This window comes from Lasioglossum baleicum, chromosome 3, assembly GCF_051020765.1.
Source record: "Lasioglossum baleicum chromosome 3, iyLasBale1, whole genome shotgun sequence".
Taxonomy (NCBI): Eukaryota; Metazoa; Arthropoda; class Insecta; order Hymenoptera; family Halictidae; genus Lasioglossum; species Lasioglossum baleicum.
The window spans coordinates 14,388,231-14,403,461 of NC_134931.1; the positions used below are offsets into that span (position 1 = coordinate 14,388,231).

The 15,231-nt window shown below is 37.4% G+C and overlaps 2 protein-coding genes across 5 annotated transcripts; one reads left to right on the plus strand and one right to left on the minus strand.

Moving 5' to 3' along the window:
- Positions 1 to 453: 453 nt before the first annotated feature.
- On the plus strand, positions 454 to 6,947 carry Sstn (stepping stone). Of its 3 annotated transcripts, none has more exons than XM_076420027.1 (5): positions 454 to 965; positions 1,216 to 1,496; positions 1,574 to 1,874; positions 3,705 to 3,788; positions 3,858 to 6,947. In XM_076420027.1, the coding sequence occupies exons 1-5, from the start codon at positions 962 to 964 to the stop codon at positions 5,363 to 5,365; spliced, it is 2,178 nt and encodes a 725-aa protein (XP_076276142.1). In that variant the 5' UTR covers positions 454 to 961; the 3' UTR covers positions 5,366 to 6,947. The 3 variants fall into 3 exon arrangements, with proteins under 3 accessions (XP_076276142.1, XP_076276144.1, XP_076276141.1); XM_076420029.1 differs by having other exon boundaries at positions 3,951 to 6,947; XM_076420026.1 differs by having other exon boundaries at positions 456 to 965; positions 3,705 to 6,947.
- On the minus strand, positions 2,915 to 14,911 carry LOC143207034 (putative E3 ubiquitin-protein ligase makorin-1). Of its 2 annotated transcripts, none has more exons than XM_076420036.1 (6): positions 14,417 to 14,911; positions 13,622 to 13,912; positions 13,149 to 13,473; positions 12,232 to 12,554; positions 12,007 to 12,163; positions 2,915 to 11,835 (listed from the first exon to the last, which is right to left on the minus strand). In XM_076420036.1, the coding sequence occupies exons 1-6, from the start codon at positions 14,449 to 14,451 to the stop codon at positions 11,701 to 11,703; spliced, it is 1,266 nt and encodes a 421-aa protein (XP_076276151.1). In that variant the 5' UTR covers positions 14,452 to 14,911; the 3' UTR covers positions 2,915 to 11,700. The 2 variants fall into 2 exon arrangements, with proteins under 2 accessions (XP_076276151.1, XP_076276152.1); XM_076420037.1 differs by having other exon boundaries at positions 2,915 to 11,832; positions 14,417 to 14,910.
- Between the last annotated feature and the right edge of the window lie 320 nt (positions 14,912 to 15,231).

The window sequence follows — 15,231 nt, forward strand, 5'->3', positions numbered from 1 at the left end:
CGACAGGCTGAACTGGCGGTATATTTCAAATGAGTCGGTAAGGTAGTTTAACTAGCAGTTTGAGCATTTCGCCACTACGTCAATTGGCGCTCTACAGACATTCCAACGAAGCAGATGATTCTTGCCGCCACTAACATTATTGCACATTATTGCGTCTTACGAAATAAGCGGCAAAGATCATTCGTGCCTGAATACAAACACTTCAATGCAAAATAACATCTCAACGCTTTCCTGTCGAAATTTCATCATTTGTATGGGCTCAAATTAAAGCTAGATGAATGCATTTTAGATAGATAAATTACCATTTCAAGGAAGAGTCCACAAAAGAAAAACAAAAAATAAAATATAAAGTTTTCAGACACAACATGTATTCACGAGAGACCTACTTATAGACGCATGCGCACAGAAAATTGACGATAAAAAAACGCCAGTTTTGCCTTCGCCTTCGCCTCTGTAAAAGTATAAAGGATGCTGAATGCTGGGTGCGCGAGCGTGAGCCGTGAGCGTGAGTAATGATACGCGTCACGTCACTATCCGATTTCCCCCGAGCGCGTTTGTTTATCAAGAATGTATTTTATAATGTTTCAATAACATTAGAATCTGTTTCTCGCATGTAGTATTTCTTCCAATGCAAAAAACAACGAGTTGTGTTATGAAATTAACTATTACACTGTGATGATAGAAGCCTGTAACCCTAACAGATAACCCTACCGACGTATTCCGTCGAGACTTGCACAGATTGTGACATCGAGTGATTTGAAGATGACGAATAGTAGCATTCCGAAGGAAATTTCATCGAATCGAGTAAGTCACAGAGATGACGTACAGTGCATTATGTATCAGCTATTAAACGTCTCACAGAGGCGATCTTGTTAAGCGTATAAGAGACGCTTCTCGATTATATAAACATTCTATTCAAATCCCCGTGTATCAAACAAAAGCATTATACTTCGCTAATAATATGGGTAAGTGATGAATAATCTGATTTGTTTTATAAGTAGACAGCGGATTTTATGCATTTATAACAAAAATGAGTAGGCGTCATTTAAAACAGTAAAAACATTAGAACAATTTCAAAATACTGTTATTTGTTTGTTGTTTGTAACAATTCAGGTAGAAAGTTTTTATTTTACATAAAGATCCGCTGTCTATTTATAGGATACTCGAATAATCTGATGGATCGTGTCGCATATATATATATTTTTTTGTTTCAAGTGATGGCAGGGAACGAAAATACCTCTGGATCCTTGGCGGAAGATTCACTGTCCACAAGGTTACAGTGGCTTCGCCAACGCCGGGAAGCTCTCCAAGAAAAGTTAACTCAAAAGAACAATGAGCTAAAAAACTTGTGTGTAGAAGAAGCAGAGCTAACTGGTGTGCTACCACCAGAAATACCATTGGAACCTGGAGAAAGCCCTCCAGTGTTCCGTAAAAGAGTTGGAACAGCATTTTCTTATCCACAGAATTTAATTAACAAATTGAAAACAACCGAAGTTGTATGTATTGTAATTATAGACTTTATGCAGGCTTTTCTAATCGAGCATTTAAACAAATATGGTTTTGTTTGCCACAGGAGGAATCTACCTTGGAATTGGAACGTCAAGTTCAAATCGGTATAGTGGATGCTGCCTTGGGTATCGTAAATGATCCTACGAAGAGCAAGGCTGTGCGCCGTAAACACAGGTTAGTGTATCAACAGAGTCAGCGTAGACTCCAAGAATTGGAAGTGCGACTGAACTTCATAAGGCAAAGTCGTACGAAAACGCATCAATCGACGCAAGCCCAGCATACTACTGTTTACAACACTCAACCGCATTTGTATGCAAACGTGAAGCACAGGACCAAAAAGCCTCGGCCACCATTGGATGGCACAGGTAGTACCACTTATTTATTTAGACTCGACGACGAATACCGAGTGTCTCGGTAGAATGGGATCGCTCAGAAATATTTCCCTTATTTATTACTAGACTGCAGATCTTTATGCAAAATGTTCTGCATTGATCGTGAGTAGCAAGAGTAAAATAAAAATTGATTTCATCCCTTAATGATTTTGTTGCATTAAAAACGATTATTGTTATATTTATATTTTGTTATATTTCGTGTGTACTTGTGAGAAAACCACAGTAAAGTCCCAATCTAAGTCAATTCTCAGTTCTGTGTTGTGACATTGATCGTAGAAAAGTACAGCAAAGCTCGAGAGGCCTCGGTCGCTGAGAAGTGTAACAATAACTAGTCTAATAACAAAACTTTTTTATTTCTCACTATTTTTTATGGGACTTTGACCAACATACTCCTGGCATTTTTCTAATGAAAATAATCCAAATATGATATAATTTCAATTATACGGGGTGAACCACGAATCGTGACCAGTAGAGATTACTCTGTTATTAGCAGGGCTTCGGAGTCGGTAGATAAAATTCTTAACTCCAACTCCTCTTTTTTTGTACCTCCGACTCCGACTCTGACGCCGATTTCGACTCCGATTCCGACTTCGACTCTCCAAATTGAAAAAATATGTACTCAAAATAATTAAGAGTTGTAATAAAACTGAATAAATAGTTGAAATATTGTATTAAAGTGTAAGAATATGGAACAGATAACTCTGATACAACACAACACGACTGTTACTTTCTCACTTTCAGGAAATAGTTAGAAAATACTACTACCATAACTCTAACTGTTTCTCCTCTACATAGTGCCGTGGTATACATATACAATACGTCTATACTGTAGATCGAATATTAGCAAGTTATTTATGTATACATGAATCTATTAATGATTTATAAACAAAAGAGCCAGAGTTGGAGTCGGAGTCGATATATTTTTTTCCGACTCTGACTCCGACTCCAGTGATCAGCAATTACTCCGACTCCACGACTCCGACTCCGAAGCCCTGGTTATTAGTTCTAAGAGAGCTTTTACGTGATTATAGCAAATTTTTCGTCAACCCTTGTTTTCATAATTTTTCGAGGTCACCTTTAATTTTTTGCAAATACACCTATAATTTTGTTACGCCTATTTGTTAGAGGATTTCAAGGCGAATTCGGTAAGTATCATAACATAAAAAAAATATCAAAAAATTGTTTTTTTTTGTTCCTTTTACAAAAAAACGTTATAATCACGTGAAAGCTCTCTTGAAACCATGCTACACCTGATAAAAACATTTTCGATCGGACTGATAATGACAGAATAATCTCTACTGGTCACGACTCGTGATTCACACTGTATTTACTTGTGTAATGAACGATAATAGTTTTCGGCGCAAAGAATGACAGCGTATGAGAAAGAAAGAGACGCGGAGAGTCGCGGCGCACCGGCACAGTTCAAAGCATTTCCCATACGCTGTTCTTCCTTGCGTCCGAAACATTCATCGTTCATTACACAAGTAAATATCATCGGAATTGTATCATATTTGATATCATTTACATTAGGAAACGCCACGAATATGTTGGTCGAAGTCCTATAACAAAATAATGAAAAATAAAGAAGTTTTGGCCCATTGCGGGATATGCCCCCCAGTGGAAGGGGTAGGTGAACTGACTTAGAACGGTCTCCTCCGTGGACTTAGAATGAGACTTTACTGTATCTTGAATACTATAAAATGAAACGACAATAAAAGAGACAGATATTTAAGCGATCCCGTTCAGTCACGGAACTCTGTAGAATTTCATCGATTTTCCGTTTGACATGTGCTTTTGTCTCAGCGAACGATGGAAGTACAAAAGCCAGAGGTTTACTGCAAGAGGGCGGCATAAGTTTAAGTCCATTGGGGTCGGAGGACAAGTGTAGTACGTATCCGGGACACGTGTACGATGACCAACTCCTAGTAAATAATACTTGTAATCATGGTCATGTAGGTGCTTATTGTCTGCCCGTGTCTGATCAGCGACAAAACATGAAAATAATCGAGCAAGATCACAACGATAATCAGAACGTTTATATATTACCAGACCAGTATCGGACGCGAACGTACTCGCACGGCAGCGGCGGATCGCGTACACAAAATCACTATCAAGAAACGGAGAAGTTGTACCGACCGTTACCGAACACGTACACCGAGGAGGAGAGACAGATGCGATACCGCCAGATTCAGCAACAACAAATTCCAGAACAAACTCACAACTACCAGTACAACGATTACAAACACTTGGACAACGATGTCCAGCGAAGATCCGGTCAAGAGTATTACGACAGAGATTTCCGGGGGATGCATTACACGCACATGCCTGAGTTCCCGGTGTACCATAAGAACAACTCTCAATCGCAATCCTTGCTGAGGCGGGATCGCGACTCCGGTGGAAGTAAAAATCTACGATACACGGATTCGCCGAGCGAACCGCAAATAGCCACAGGTTACTGGGTAAGATGCGAGGACGAGATCGTATGGTGTCCCGACGATCAGTCGTCTACCGACAGATTTGGGAGCTTGGATCGCAGAAAGCGAAACGCGGTGCAACACACTGCCAGTATGGGTGCCGACATACAACCACGATATCGTACCGTATCGATCAGTGCTACTAAAAATTCCTCTTGCGTTCCTCCCCATCAGAACGCCTCCGTTCATCTACTCCCGTTATCTGAGCATCCATCGACCAACAATAAAATGTTGCTTCGCACGCAATCGCTCGGCAGCGTAGAGAAGTGGCACTCGAGCCATTTGCACGAGCTGCTCGACGGCAAGGACACTACGGATAATATTAGTCGCAAGGTGAAGGAGAAGGAATGGTACGAAACCTCGTTGGACTCGGGCACGAGTCCAGGACTGGATCTCGGCTTGATAACTTCGCATAAAAGCATTCATTATCAGTCCACTGCTCCCGCATGCTCTAAACTGCCTAGCGCTAGCAGCTCCGAGGACGGGAAAACTAGCGGCTACATGCCTTCGATGAATCATCGTAAGATTGATTTGATCGCTGCCGAAACCGAACAGCATTTGCAACCGCCATCGTCGTCGTCAACTCGGTACGAGCACGCGAGGAAGAAGGTGCTCGAAATCCCAGCCGAATCAAAATCGTCTCAAGAAGCCGGCGAAGAGGCGATTCGACTGGGATCGTCGCAGAATTGTACAATTGTTCAAGCGGGGAAATATCAGCCTTACAGGGAAGTGACAAAGCCGTTCGAGATGTCCGATTTTTACAAATATTCGACCAAATTCCGTAAGAGGAACGAAGGAAACGGGCAAAATTGTTCGAGCGACGCGCAAGACGAACAACGGGGGACACATTACACCGGAACGGATCTTCACGGGGAATCGGAACCTTCGAATTCGAACGTCGCTCAGAACGGATCGGCTGCTGTTCAAAAGAGAATCTATCAGCCGGTTCAACGAATGACTTGTCAGCCGTATCTGGCGTCGTTGAGATAACTCGTTTGTTTCCGCGTGGGTCACGAAAACACGGAAGGATCGATAGGCTGGACCTGTCTAGTTAATTGTCAGAACGTTTCTCTCCGTTGCGTTCTAAAGGTTTCAAACACGAACAATTCATTTGAACGTTCCATGAAAGTTTATGGGCATATAGGATATTTCTTGATCTACCTGTAAGACAAGAATGTCGCGTTTGGACGTTTGTCAGTTTTTAGAAAATTTTATTGTGTTGGCATTTAGAACTTTATTCAAAATCGACTGCATCGACATATCGAGACCTGGTTAGTGCCTTATTTTAATCGAAATTGTTAAGGAAATTTGTATAAGGAACATGTGCACTCGTTGCATAGTGAATGAGATTCTAACACCGAGTTAATATTGTACATACATATGCCAATCTGGCGATTTAATGGTTCTACGACGGAGCGAAAGACTTGTGCGCGTTGCACCCTACGTGTTCGATTCACGATCGCGTTCTAGCAATAAATACTAATCTACCGTCACAAAGTGATCGTGTTTCATCGCCTCGATTGCTTCGACCGGTAGTATAGGATATGTATAAAGAAATATTTTTATACGATTGATTTTATAGTATTGTCGAATTACTGTACAGATTCGGCTAGGCGTACGCTGGCTTTTTGAAATTGCATCACAACTTCGTTGTGTGTGAAAAATATGTATATTAAAAAATTATTCGCTTTCGGACAAAGAAAATGTTCCCTCGTTAATAGCAAATAGAATAGACTGAAACAGTCATTTTTACGCAGGCGAAATATATTAATACACAAAAGAAGTACCTTTATTTATTTACAATGGGTATATTGTAGTCTTTCTTGTTCAGAATATTAATAGTGTTCAAACACTTTCTCATGCTAGTTACATAGTTCGTTCGCTACTTCAGCAAGTAACTATAGTAAAAGGACAAAAGGTTTAATTATGTTTATATTAACTTATGTTTGATGGTCGATTCATAGTTGCCAGTGAATGCTTAGTCTTGAACAGTATCGAGAATTCAAAGTACGCGTAAAGCAAACAAACACGACTGGTTAACTATAGTATAATTACGAATGATACATCGATTGAGCTTTACCGTTGAGACTTTTGCATGTTTTGGTAGATCATTATGCTATTCGTAGATAAATATGGATATAACGTGTTTTTGTTTAATAAGAGTGTTCTGCACAACATTCGCTGTAAGGCATATAAGACTATATAAAATTTCTTTGATTTTGAGTGCCTTGGATTTTGAGAGCCAAAGACTCGAAAGACGTTTTGCAATGCTTTTCCTTTTTTTTTTAACTGCTTTATATTTATTTCTATCGTGGATAGATATGAAATCTATATACGAATTTAAAGAAATTGTATTTAGTTTCGTAACGTATTGGTAATAGAATACTATTTTCTCTTTAAGTTTAATACATACACTGATACAAATTTACATTTTTCAACTGTAAGCATCATAAACTTAAACTAACGTCTAAATTAAGCGACAGTACGAATTCGTGACGGAAAGAACTGCTTTGTTTATGAAATTTTGATCACATTTTTTTTATAGAAATAATAAACAATTGATTCTTACGCATACATATATGTATAGATATACTTGTTGCTTCCCTACTGTCTTCGTTCTCGTTCGTAGGAACGTATTGTATGCTAAATTCGTAGTTGAAAAGTTACATGTAGGTATACATACATATGTAAGTATAGTTGGTGAAAATTCTAACTGACTTCAGGAATGTTGACCCCTTTACAGATATTCATGGTTCACCATTTTATTCGTCTACTTCCAATAACAAAAATATATCATCGTAAGAAATTAAATTGAAGCCGATATACATATCACTTACTTGTATCATTGAGCTGGACTAATATACAAATTAATGACTAAAACGATAACTACTCGACGCTCGAGCAAGAGAATGATCGCGAGATTAATTTCGGGATACTTGTGCGTCTATTCCAATCGTAAATCACGGTGTTAGCTAACGTTTTTTTTTCAAATGTTCCCGTAGTCGGGAGCCGGAAAGGTGTCGAGCATAAAAACATTAATTAATGTTCAATTACGCACAAGACATGTTGTAAGATAGTCTAACAGCATTATAAATTTTCTATAGATATAATAATGATCTCGATCACGCGGGGCACGCGAACTCTTGGCAATGGTTTCGTATCCTCGCAATATTACGGCGAAATTATGTGTTACCGCTTAACTCATTACCACCTTAACTTCTAACTTCCTGTTTTACCATTGAGATTAAAAGACACGTTAGCGTTGGGCAGTGGCACGTCACGGCAATTAAACGAGAACTTGAGCCATTCGATCACTTTAACTACCGGTATAGTTACTCGATATACAATCAGGAACAATATTAAATGGACAATCGTAAAAATCGTATAACTTTTTTAAAATTGGTCCAGACGACTTGAATTTTTTGTAAGATGTTGCTCATTGCAATGTTGGCCCATTTTGATAAAACTTTCAGTACGCATATAAACAAATGAAATCTACAAAACGCATTTTTGAAATTATCGTTACAGGCTCAGGTAAAAAAGTTGAAAAAACGTTTTTAACATTTTTTATAATTCCTATCAATTGCAATCTAGACCAATTTTTATGTTTACTAATTCTCTAGCAAACTAGTCGGTCTAACATCTTAAAAAATTCATATTCAATTCATTGAGACCAATTTTAAAAAAGTTATGCGATTTTTAAGAGTGTCCATTCAATATTGTCCCCGATTGTGGATCCTACAAAAATCAAAAACAAGTAATTGAAGATTTCTTTTGGTATACCAGTCATTAAAAAATTTATCAGTAGACTTCCAGTAGCTAAAGCGTTGAATACCGCGCCTAATTCGTCGTTAATAAGACTGCAGATTTTTATACAGGACATTCAACATCTTCCGAAGAATTTGCACGATCTTCTTCCATTCATTTTAGTCAAGTGATTGTTTTTACCAGAAATCATAAATGCATAAAATCCACAGTCTAATCGTTGGACGCTGTTTAACAAGACCTTGATGTTTGTGACGGAGAAACTCGCGTAACCATCTTATTCTCTACAGTCTTTTCTTACAATTACACTGTCCAAGATGTATTCTTTGTGACGAAAAATGTTAGAATTTGTTGAACAGTGTTATCGGCATTCGTTCGCAGACAGTTGCAAAAGTCGATGAATCGTAAAAATAAAAAGAACACTGACCCATGAAGCGCTTCTCATATGTTAGGCATAAAATTGAAACGATTTAACATATAGTATAGGCAGAGCACGTCGCGAAAGCAAAGATGAATCTTTGAATCTGATTTCCGCGAAAACACGAATCTCAACCGGAAAATTCGTCGGTACAGCGCGTAGTTTCCCCAACCATTTTTGGCTCACAGCCCTCACCGTTGAAGTTTCTTTTTGTTCGAATAAACTCTCTCAATCGTGCGAGTGTGTGCATGGAATTTCTAAATTGTAAAAGGTCACAGAGGACACCAGGAAAATGTTTTGACGTTCACCGGTGGGTGGCAGCAGCCATACGTTGGAAAACTACGATATTCATAGTGTAGGAAGTAAAAGTCAAGGTCAGTTATACCTAAAATGCACGTCCTAGAAGCTATAGTATCGCTCAAGCAATTAGATCTCCAAGTTTACGATTCAAGCAGCCACTCGCAAACCATATAAAAATTCGAATTCCCATACGCTCACCTACACACACCGGTAAATACACGAACGCAAACACAGCGCATTCTGTTTCATCTCTATGACATTTCTTCGCCCCCCCCCCCGCCCACCATTTTAAAATTAAAATAAGTTAACACGTCTGAGAGTCGTAATCAAATTCATTGGCACTCGGAAAAACACATTCGTTCCTTCGCATCATGTTAACACGAAGAACACGCTTTTAAAAACAAAACATAAATTCGAACTGATGAGAAAGTGGCAATGCCCAGTGTTGACAAATATACACAGAGTTCTCCTTATTCTTATTGTTAACGCGTGGTGAAACAATACCGAGTTTCGTTTCAAAGTTGGGCAGTACCTAACGCAATTAACGATTAAAATTTTCATTCGACTACAGTTAAAATTCTTTCTTTTTTATACACGCTTGTCTTAAACGTTAATCGGAATAATGAGTTTGGTGAGAATAAGTTTTACGAACATATATATTATATTATTTACTAGAATAGCGTACATAATAAAATTTAAATTGGAAGCCAACAATTAACGATCGCTATTAATGTCTATTACCAGTAATCGATGACTAATTTCATCGATCAATTTTGTGGAAATTATAAGTATATATATATAAGCATCAATCAAAAATTTCAATCGGGTAATGCCCAACTCTGATTTCAGACATCCGGAAGGAAATGTAAAGGCATAACGTGTATTTAGCGTTCATTTAGCAGTTTTGAATGTTTAAATAGACATTTACCATACACAGCAATATATCGAATATTTCGAGTTCTTGTTTTCTATAAACAGCGTTAGCAATAACAATAGACGCCGAATAATAACAGTCCCCTATAAAATTAACAGTATAAAAATTTTATAGAAAGTACAAACAACTCGCGTGCGTAGAAAGTTTGTCCAGTAAAATACCGAGTAACGTTAACTGACTGTTCATTAAAGGCAACACTGAGAGTAGATTCTTGTAAAAGAAACATTTTTTTTTTCTTTCTCTTATCGCTACGAACAACAAATCGAATTTGCATGCGCAAAAACATTTAACCTAATACCCATTCAAACAAATACCTTTAATACCATCGAAACCATTCGTAATGAAGTACTTCTCTATTGAAAGAATTGATACCGTATTCTTTGGCTTTTATTTTTCTTTTTACAGTTCTATAGGGATTGCCTTCATTCATTATTACAAAAGATTTATATATACTCGTCTTCTATAACAGGACCATCGATTCCGATAAATAGCAATTAAAAAATGTAAACATATAATAAATAATAAAATATAAAGACAAATATTGATAAAAAATCCCAGAACTTCTTTATCGGCTCACCTAACGTTCGTATAGTATGGTTTTCATTGTTCTTTTTCATACTCGGAATCAATACATATTCGCTAGAAATTGTATCTTCTTTTTTTCTCTCTCGCGTTTTCTTTACCATTACAAACATTCAAACAAATATATTCATACTATCGCACAGTCATACTTTATTACATGCTACACTCGATTTGCGCATTTATCACGGATACCTTAATACTATATCAATTAAAAACTAACACTATACAATCGAATAATTTAAGGAATTTGTTATTTTTTAAATGTTCACAGAGCCGTAACAGGAGGTAGGATGAAACTCGTTAATTTTATCCTCGATATGAACGATTGATAACCAAATCGATTCAATACGCTGATTATTGCAAATAATGGTTTGCTGTTTTCTGTTTCTTATTATTTTTTTTTCTTTAAATTGAACACTATTTTCCATGAATTCTCCTTTATTTACCAAGACTAGTAACACGAAAAAAAAAACATAGTAAAAGTCAGACTTGGTATTCTTTGTCCACAGAATAAGTACCTAATCGAGGTGTAAGCTAATTCTAAAAGAAGAAAAAGAAACTAAAACTATGTCGTAAGAGAAGAAACGATAATACCTTTTTCATCTTGCTCAAAAAGTTGTTATTAGAGCGTTAAGTTTCATGCCAAAGATTAATAGCGATATCGAGATAAAATGAATCCGATTTATAAGCACGAACGATAACAGTACACTTATTCTGCTCAGGGAAATAAAGAAAATTCACCTCGTTACTAAATTAAGCATCGCTACGCAAACATTTTTAAGCGTACAAGTAATCATTGTTATCTAACGATATTTTTCATTGACTTCTTGTTAGGAAAAAGAAATGAGTTAATTGTAAAACAGTATCACGGCTTGACGGAATCTGTTTATACTGGCAAAAAGAGTAACAGCGGATATTATTGACATATGTTCTATTCATTGAATTAATTTGGACCACTGATGTAATAGATCTGATGCGTAATTCTTATGATCGAGTATTATTTGTAAGAATATTGGTCAAGATACGCGAAAAAAATTATTACAAAGTGTGATAGTATAGTATTAAAAACCTTGTCATTATTATACATGCGACTCGTTACTACTGCTATCTTCTATTTACCAATCCGATGCATTTACATGTTTTCCGATGTAAATATATCACCAAGCGAAGCACACAACGTAGACAGGATACTTTTGAACCATAACCATTCAAACAATTCGTAAACTACTTGTCTATTCAGCCACTGAAACCACGTATAGGTGGTGGATAAGATAGATAATACAGATAACAGTAACAGCAGAAATGATTGTCGAATTTGTAATACAACTAGTCATAAGGAAAATCGTGTATAGACCAGTCAGAGTCCCCGGAATCTGAAAACACAGTGACAATGTCTTCGAGTTCCAAGTCGAATAACCAACGATCGTCTCTCTCTTCTAGGAAGTCCCACAAGAAAAACTGCTGTAAAAATACTTTTACTAGTGTTTATATATTTACAATGGAAACGCTATAGAGCCAGACACCTCTGCGGTTTCGCGCAGAATAGCTTTGCTCTGTAACGTTACCTAATACCTAGAATGAACGAAAAAAAAAAGATCTAATTAGAAGAATCGACATGTCACAGAAACTTACACGTAATAGATCGATTTCTTCGTCGGCATTGCGTCTTTGACGTACAGGTGGACCAACGTCTGTTTTAGTGCCATCGGGAAGCGCGTGGAGGTAAAAACATTTATTGCCGAAAGGACATTTGCCGTGTCCCTTGTTGAAATATTTGCAATCTTTAGTGCTGTAACAAATAAACAATATGTTATGATTAAATGTTACGAACGACAATGAATTATAATATTTTCTTACCTTAATGCACATTTGTAATCCAGTATTAATTTTTCTTTCTCCTCCTTCGTGTCTACCCAGTACATACTCGGACACACGAAATCAGAAGTGACCCGACACTCAGGACAAGCCCTGATGATCTTATTGTCGAACTGTTTAGCCTGTCTCCATTTTCTGATACAACTCAAACAAAAGCAATGATTGCAATTCGGTAGAATACCAAATCTCTGTTCACCCGACGCTTTCTCCATTACTATTTCAAAGCAAACACCACAAGACTTTTCTCTGCTACGTTGGACCGCGAAAGAAAGTTCCATATCGACTTCGTGCTGCTTGACACATGCCTAGGTGGGAAAAAAGAAAGAAATGAGACATACTGTAATTTGTAATGTTACAAACCAGTCGAACATAATATACCTCAAATATTTCCTTCACTCGTAACAATATAAAAAAAATTACATATACAGAAGTTGCATGGTATAGAGGGGAACCTTGATTTCTTTAAATGGAAAGACCTACTTACAAATGTATTGACCTTCGTATGTCCTAAACCTTAACGAGATATTATCGAAATAACTTTCTAATAACTTCCAGGTGCCATCACAATATTTCCTCTGCACCATGAAAGTTTTGTATTGAGTTGTAAATAATGTTCGTAACGTTTTCATATTAAGAATCGAAGATAAAATTAAGGCATTTATTCATATGTTTATTCAATAACACGACAAGTTACCTCGAAAATGGCAAAAAGTAATAGAACAGAATGAAAAATATGTTATTGAATAAATCTACGAAGAAATATCTGAATTTTAATTTACAAACGCTACGAACTTTCGTTCCAATCCAATATATACCATTTTTTCATAATATTACAAGTAATGGAAATATTTAAGGTGGACAAAGTTATTGTCCCACCCTGTATATACAATATTAATTACATTTGTATGCTTCTTTCGAAGATCTTCGTTGTGTGGATGAAGCGCAGCACGATTACACAATTCACAGTTGTCCCCGTGCAGGTATGTACAATTACGTTTTTTACAAATTCCGGTTGCCATCGCGTATGGACAAAGTGGTTCTACGGATAGACTGGATGCTTGACCAGAAGGATTTACAGCTTGTGCGTAAGATACTGGATACGGAGAGCTTGCAGATGTTCCTAGGGTAGTAGATGGCTCACTCATCGAAGAAGAACCAGCAACGGACGAAGGTACAAATTCTGGTGCTTTTATCCATTCTTCTGTCATACAGGCACTTTCTTTACTAGAAACGTATGAGTCTATCTGATTGCATGATACTTTCTACCATTTTAAATAATATAAAATATATACAAAAACACATATACATATGTGTATGTATATAGATATACATGTAAGATTTAAAGGTCTATATCACTGTAACAGCAACATACACATTTTTATTTGTTGGTGAAGTCGAAGTATTCGAAGTGTGTTGACCAGGCGAAACGTTATCTATTGAACTTGCATTCTCTGAATTATTTTCGGCAGTTTCAGCGTTGTGACGAAAATGACACTGGTTCCCAAATTTACAGATGCCGTGCTTAAAAAAGCGACAAGCAACATTAAAAGGTGGCCCGGAACCAGATATTACTGTTTCTGTACTACTTCCGTCGCTTCGAGCTCCTTGGCTATGGTGATACCTGCAATTGTTCCCTTCTCGGCACATACCATTTTTGAAATAGCTAAAACCAAGATAATTTTATCAACACATTGTTAACTGTTCGCATTAAAAAAAGAAAACAGTATATTTCTTGTTTATCGATTCAAATGAATAGATGTAACCTTGAAATATTTAGGTTAAAACGCCTGTCCAGTTAGAAAAGATAGATTGCGTGTTTACATTACGAAATATACATTACAGTTTATATGTAAACATAGTATACGTGTAAAAATCGTTATATCGAGTGACATTATTTTTCAGTATATCGTTTCTGAATCGTTGATGATGATTTTCGCGTTCCAATGAATAAGCAAAGATAATTACAGAAGAAGAGTTTATTTGAAAGATGAAGAAAACGAAAGAAACAACATGCGAGTAGTCCAAAAAATATCGATGTTTGCAAGTTGAAGTTGGCTGACAGGTTATAGAATGTTCTTTTGCGGAAAGAGTTATTCGCTTGGCTGTTCGTCGGCGATACGCGATCATTGAAAAATATTAGGAAAACGACGATAGAAGAGTTCCTTACCGGCAAACAACGCTCTGTGTCCAATTGTCGGCCATTTTCTAAAGCTTCCACTGTAACAATGATCGACAACGCGTCCTCGAAGGGTCGCGTGCACTTTCTTTTCGTTACGGCAGAACGACACACGACACAAATTTCTTCAAATAAACGTTAACGACGTATATAGCACAATGGTTCCGGTTCTATCGGCAATTTTGCCTGACAAGTATCCTTGCGCAAGATCCCTTGAATATCAAGTACAAAAACACACCAATTCCCGTCCTTCTTCTTCTTCTTTCCCTGCTCCTTTCGGTACTTCTGCCTTCTGCCGTTGTTCTACACAGTTTTCCTCTTGTGCAAATTTCTTCGCACCATATATATATATATACGTATACGTGTACTCTCTGTTTTTATTCCCTATCGACAAATGTTTAACATTTGCAATATATGTATACGCAACTCGACGAAAAGGCGTAAGAGCACACATATACGTCACGATCAGTCACGATCACGGTGTATTATAGAGGTGTTCGGACGGGACGGACTACTCTCGGGAAGGTGAGATATTTAGAGGTTGGTTCTCTGGTCGCCGCCAGATGGAATCCTAGTCATTTTCACAGTTTTCAGCGTGTCCATGTAGCCCGTGCTAAGGTATGTACCGTACACATATCTTAGCACGGGTTACATGGACACGCTGGCACACACAATCTCATTCACACACGTACATGAAAACTGTGAAAATGACTAGGATTCCATCTGGCGGCGACCAGAGAACCAACCGCTATCTTCCTCAAAACTTCAGCCTTACAGAGTACAGAGATGCTTATGTCGTAACACCC

Excerpts from the sequence above, each read along its gene's own strand:
- LOC143207034 (XM_076420036.1), bottom strand. The coding sequence starts at position 14,451 with ATGGCCGACAATTGGACACAGAGCGTTGTTTGCCG. Across the intron at positions 13,913-14,416 it reads ACACAGAGCGTTGTTTGCCG|CTATTTCAAAAATGGTATGT; the intron begins GTAAGGAACTCT and ends TCTTGGTTTTAG. Across the intron at positions 12,555-13,148 it reads TTCGAAAGAAGCATACAAAT|GCATGTGTCAAGCAGCACGA; the intron begins GTAATTAATATT and ends TTTCCCACCTAG.
- Sstn (XM_076420026.1), top strand. Across the intron at positions 1,497-1,573 it reads AATTGAAAACAACCGAAGTT|GAGGAATCTACCTTGGAATT; the intron begins GTATGTATTGTA and ends TGTTTGCCACAG. Across the intron at positions 1,875-3,704 it reads GCCACCATTGGATGGCACAG|CGAACGATGGAAGTACAAAA; the intron begins GTAGTACCACTT and ends CTTTTGTCTCAG.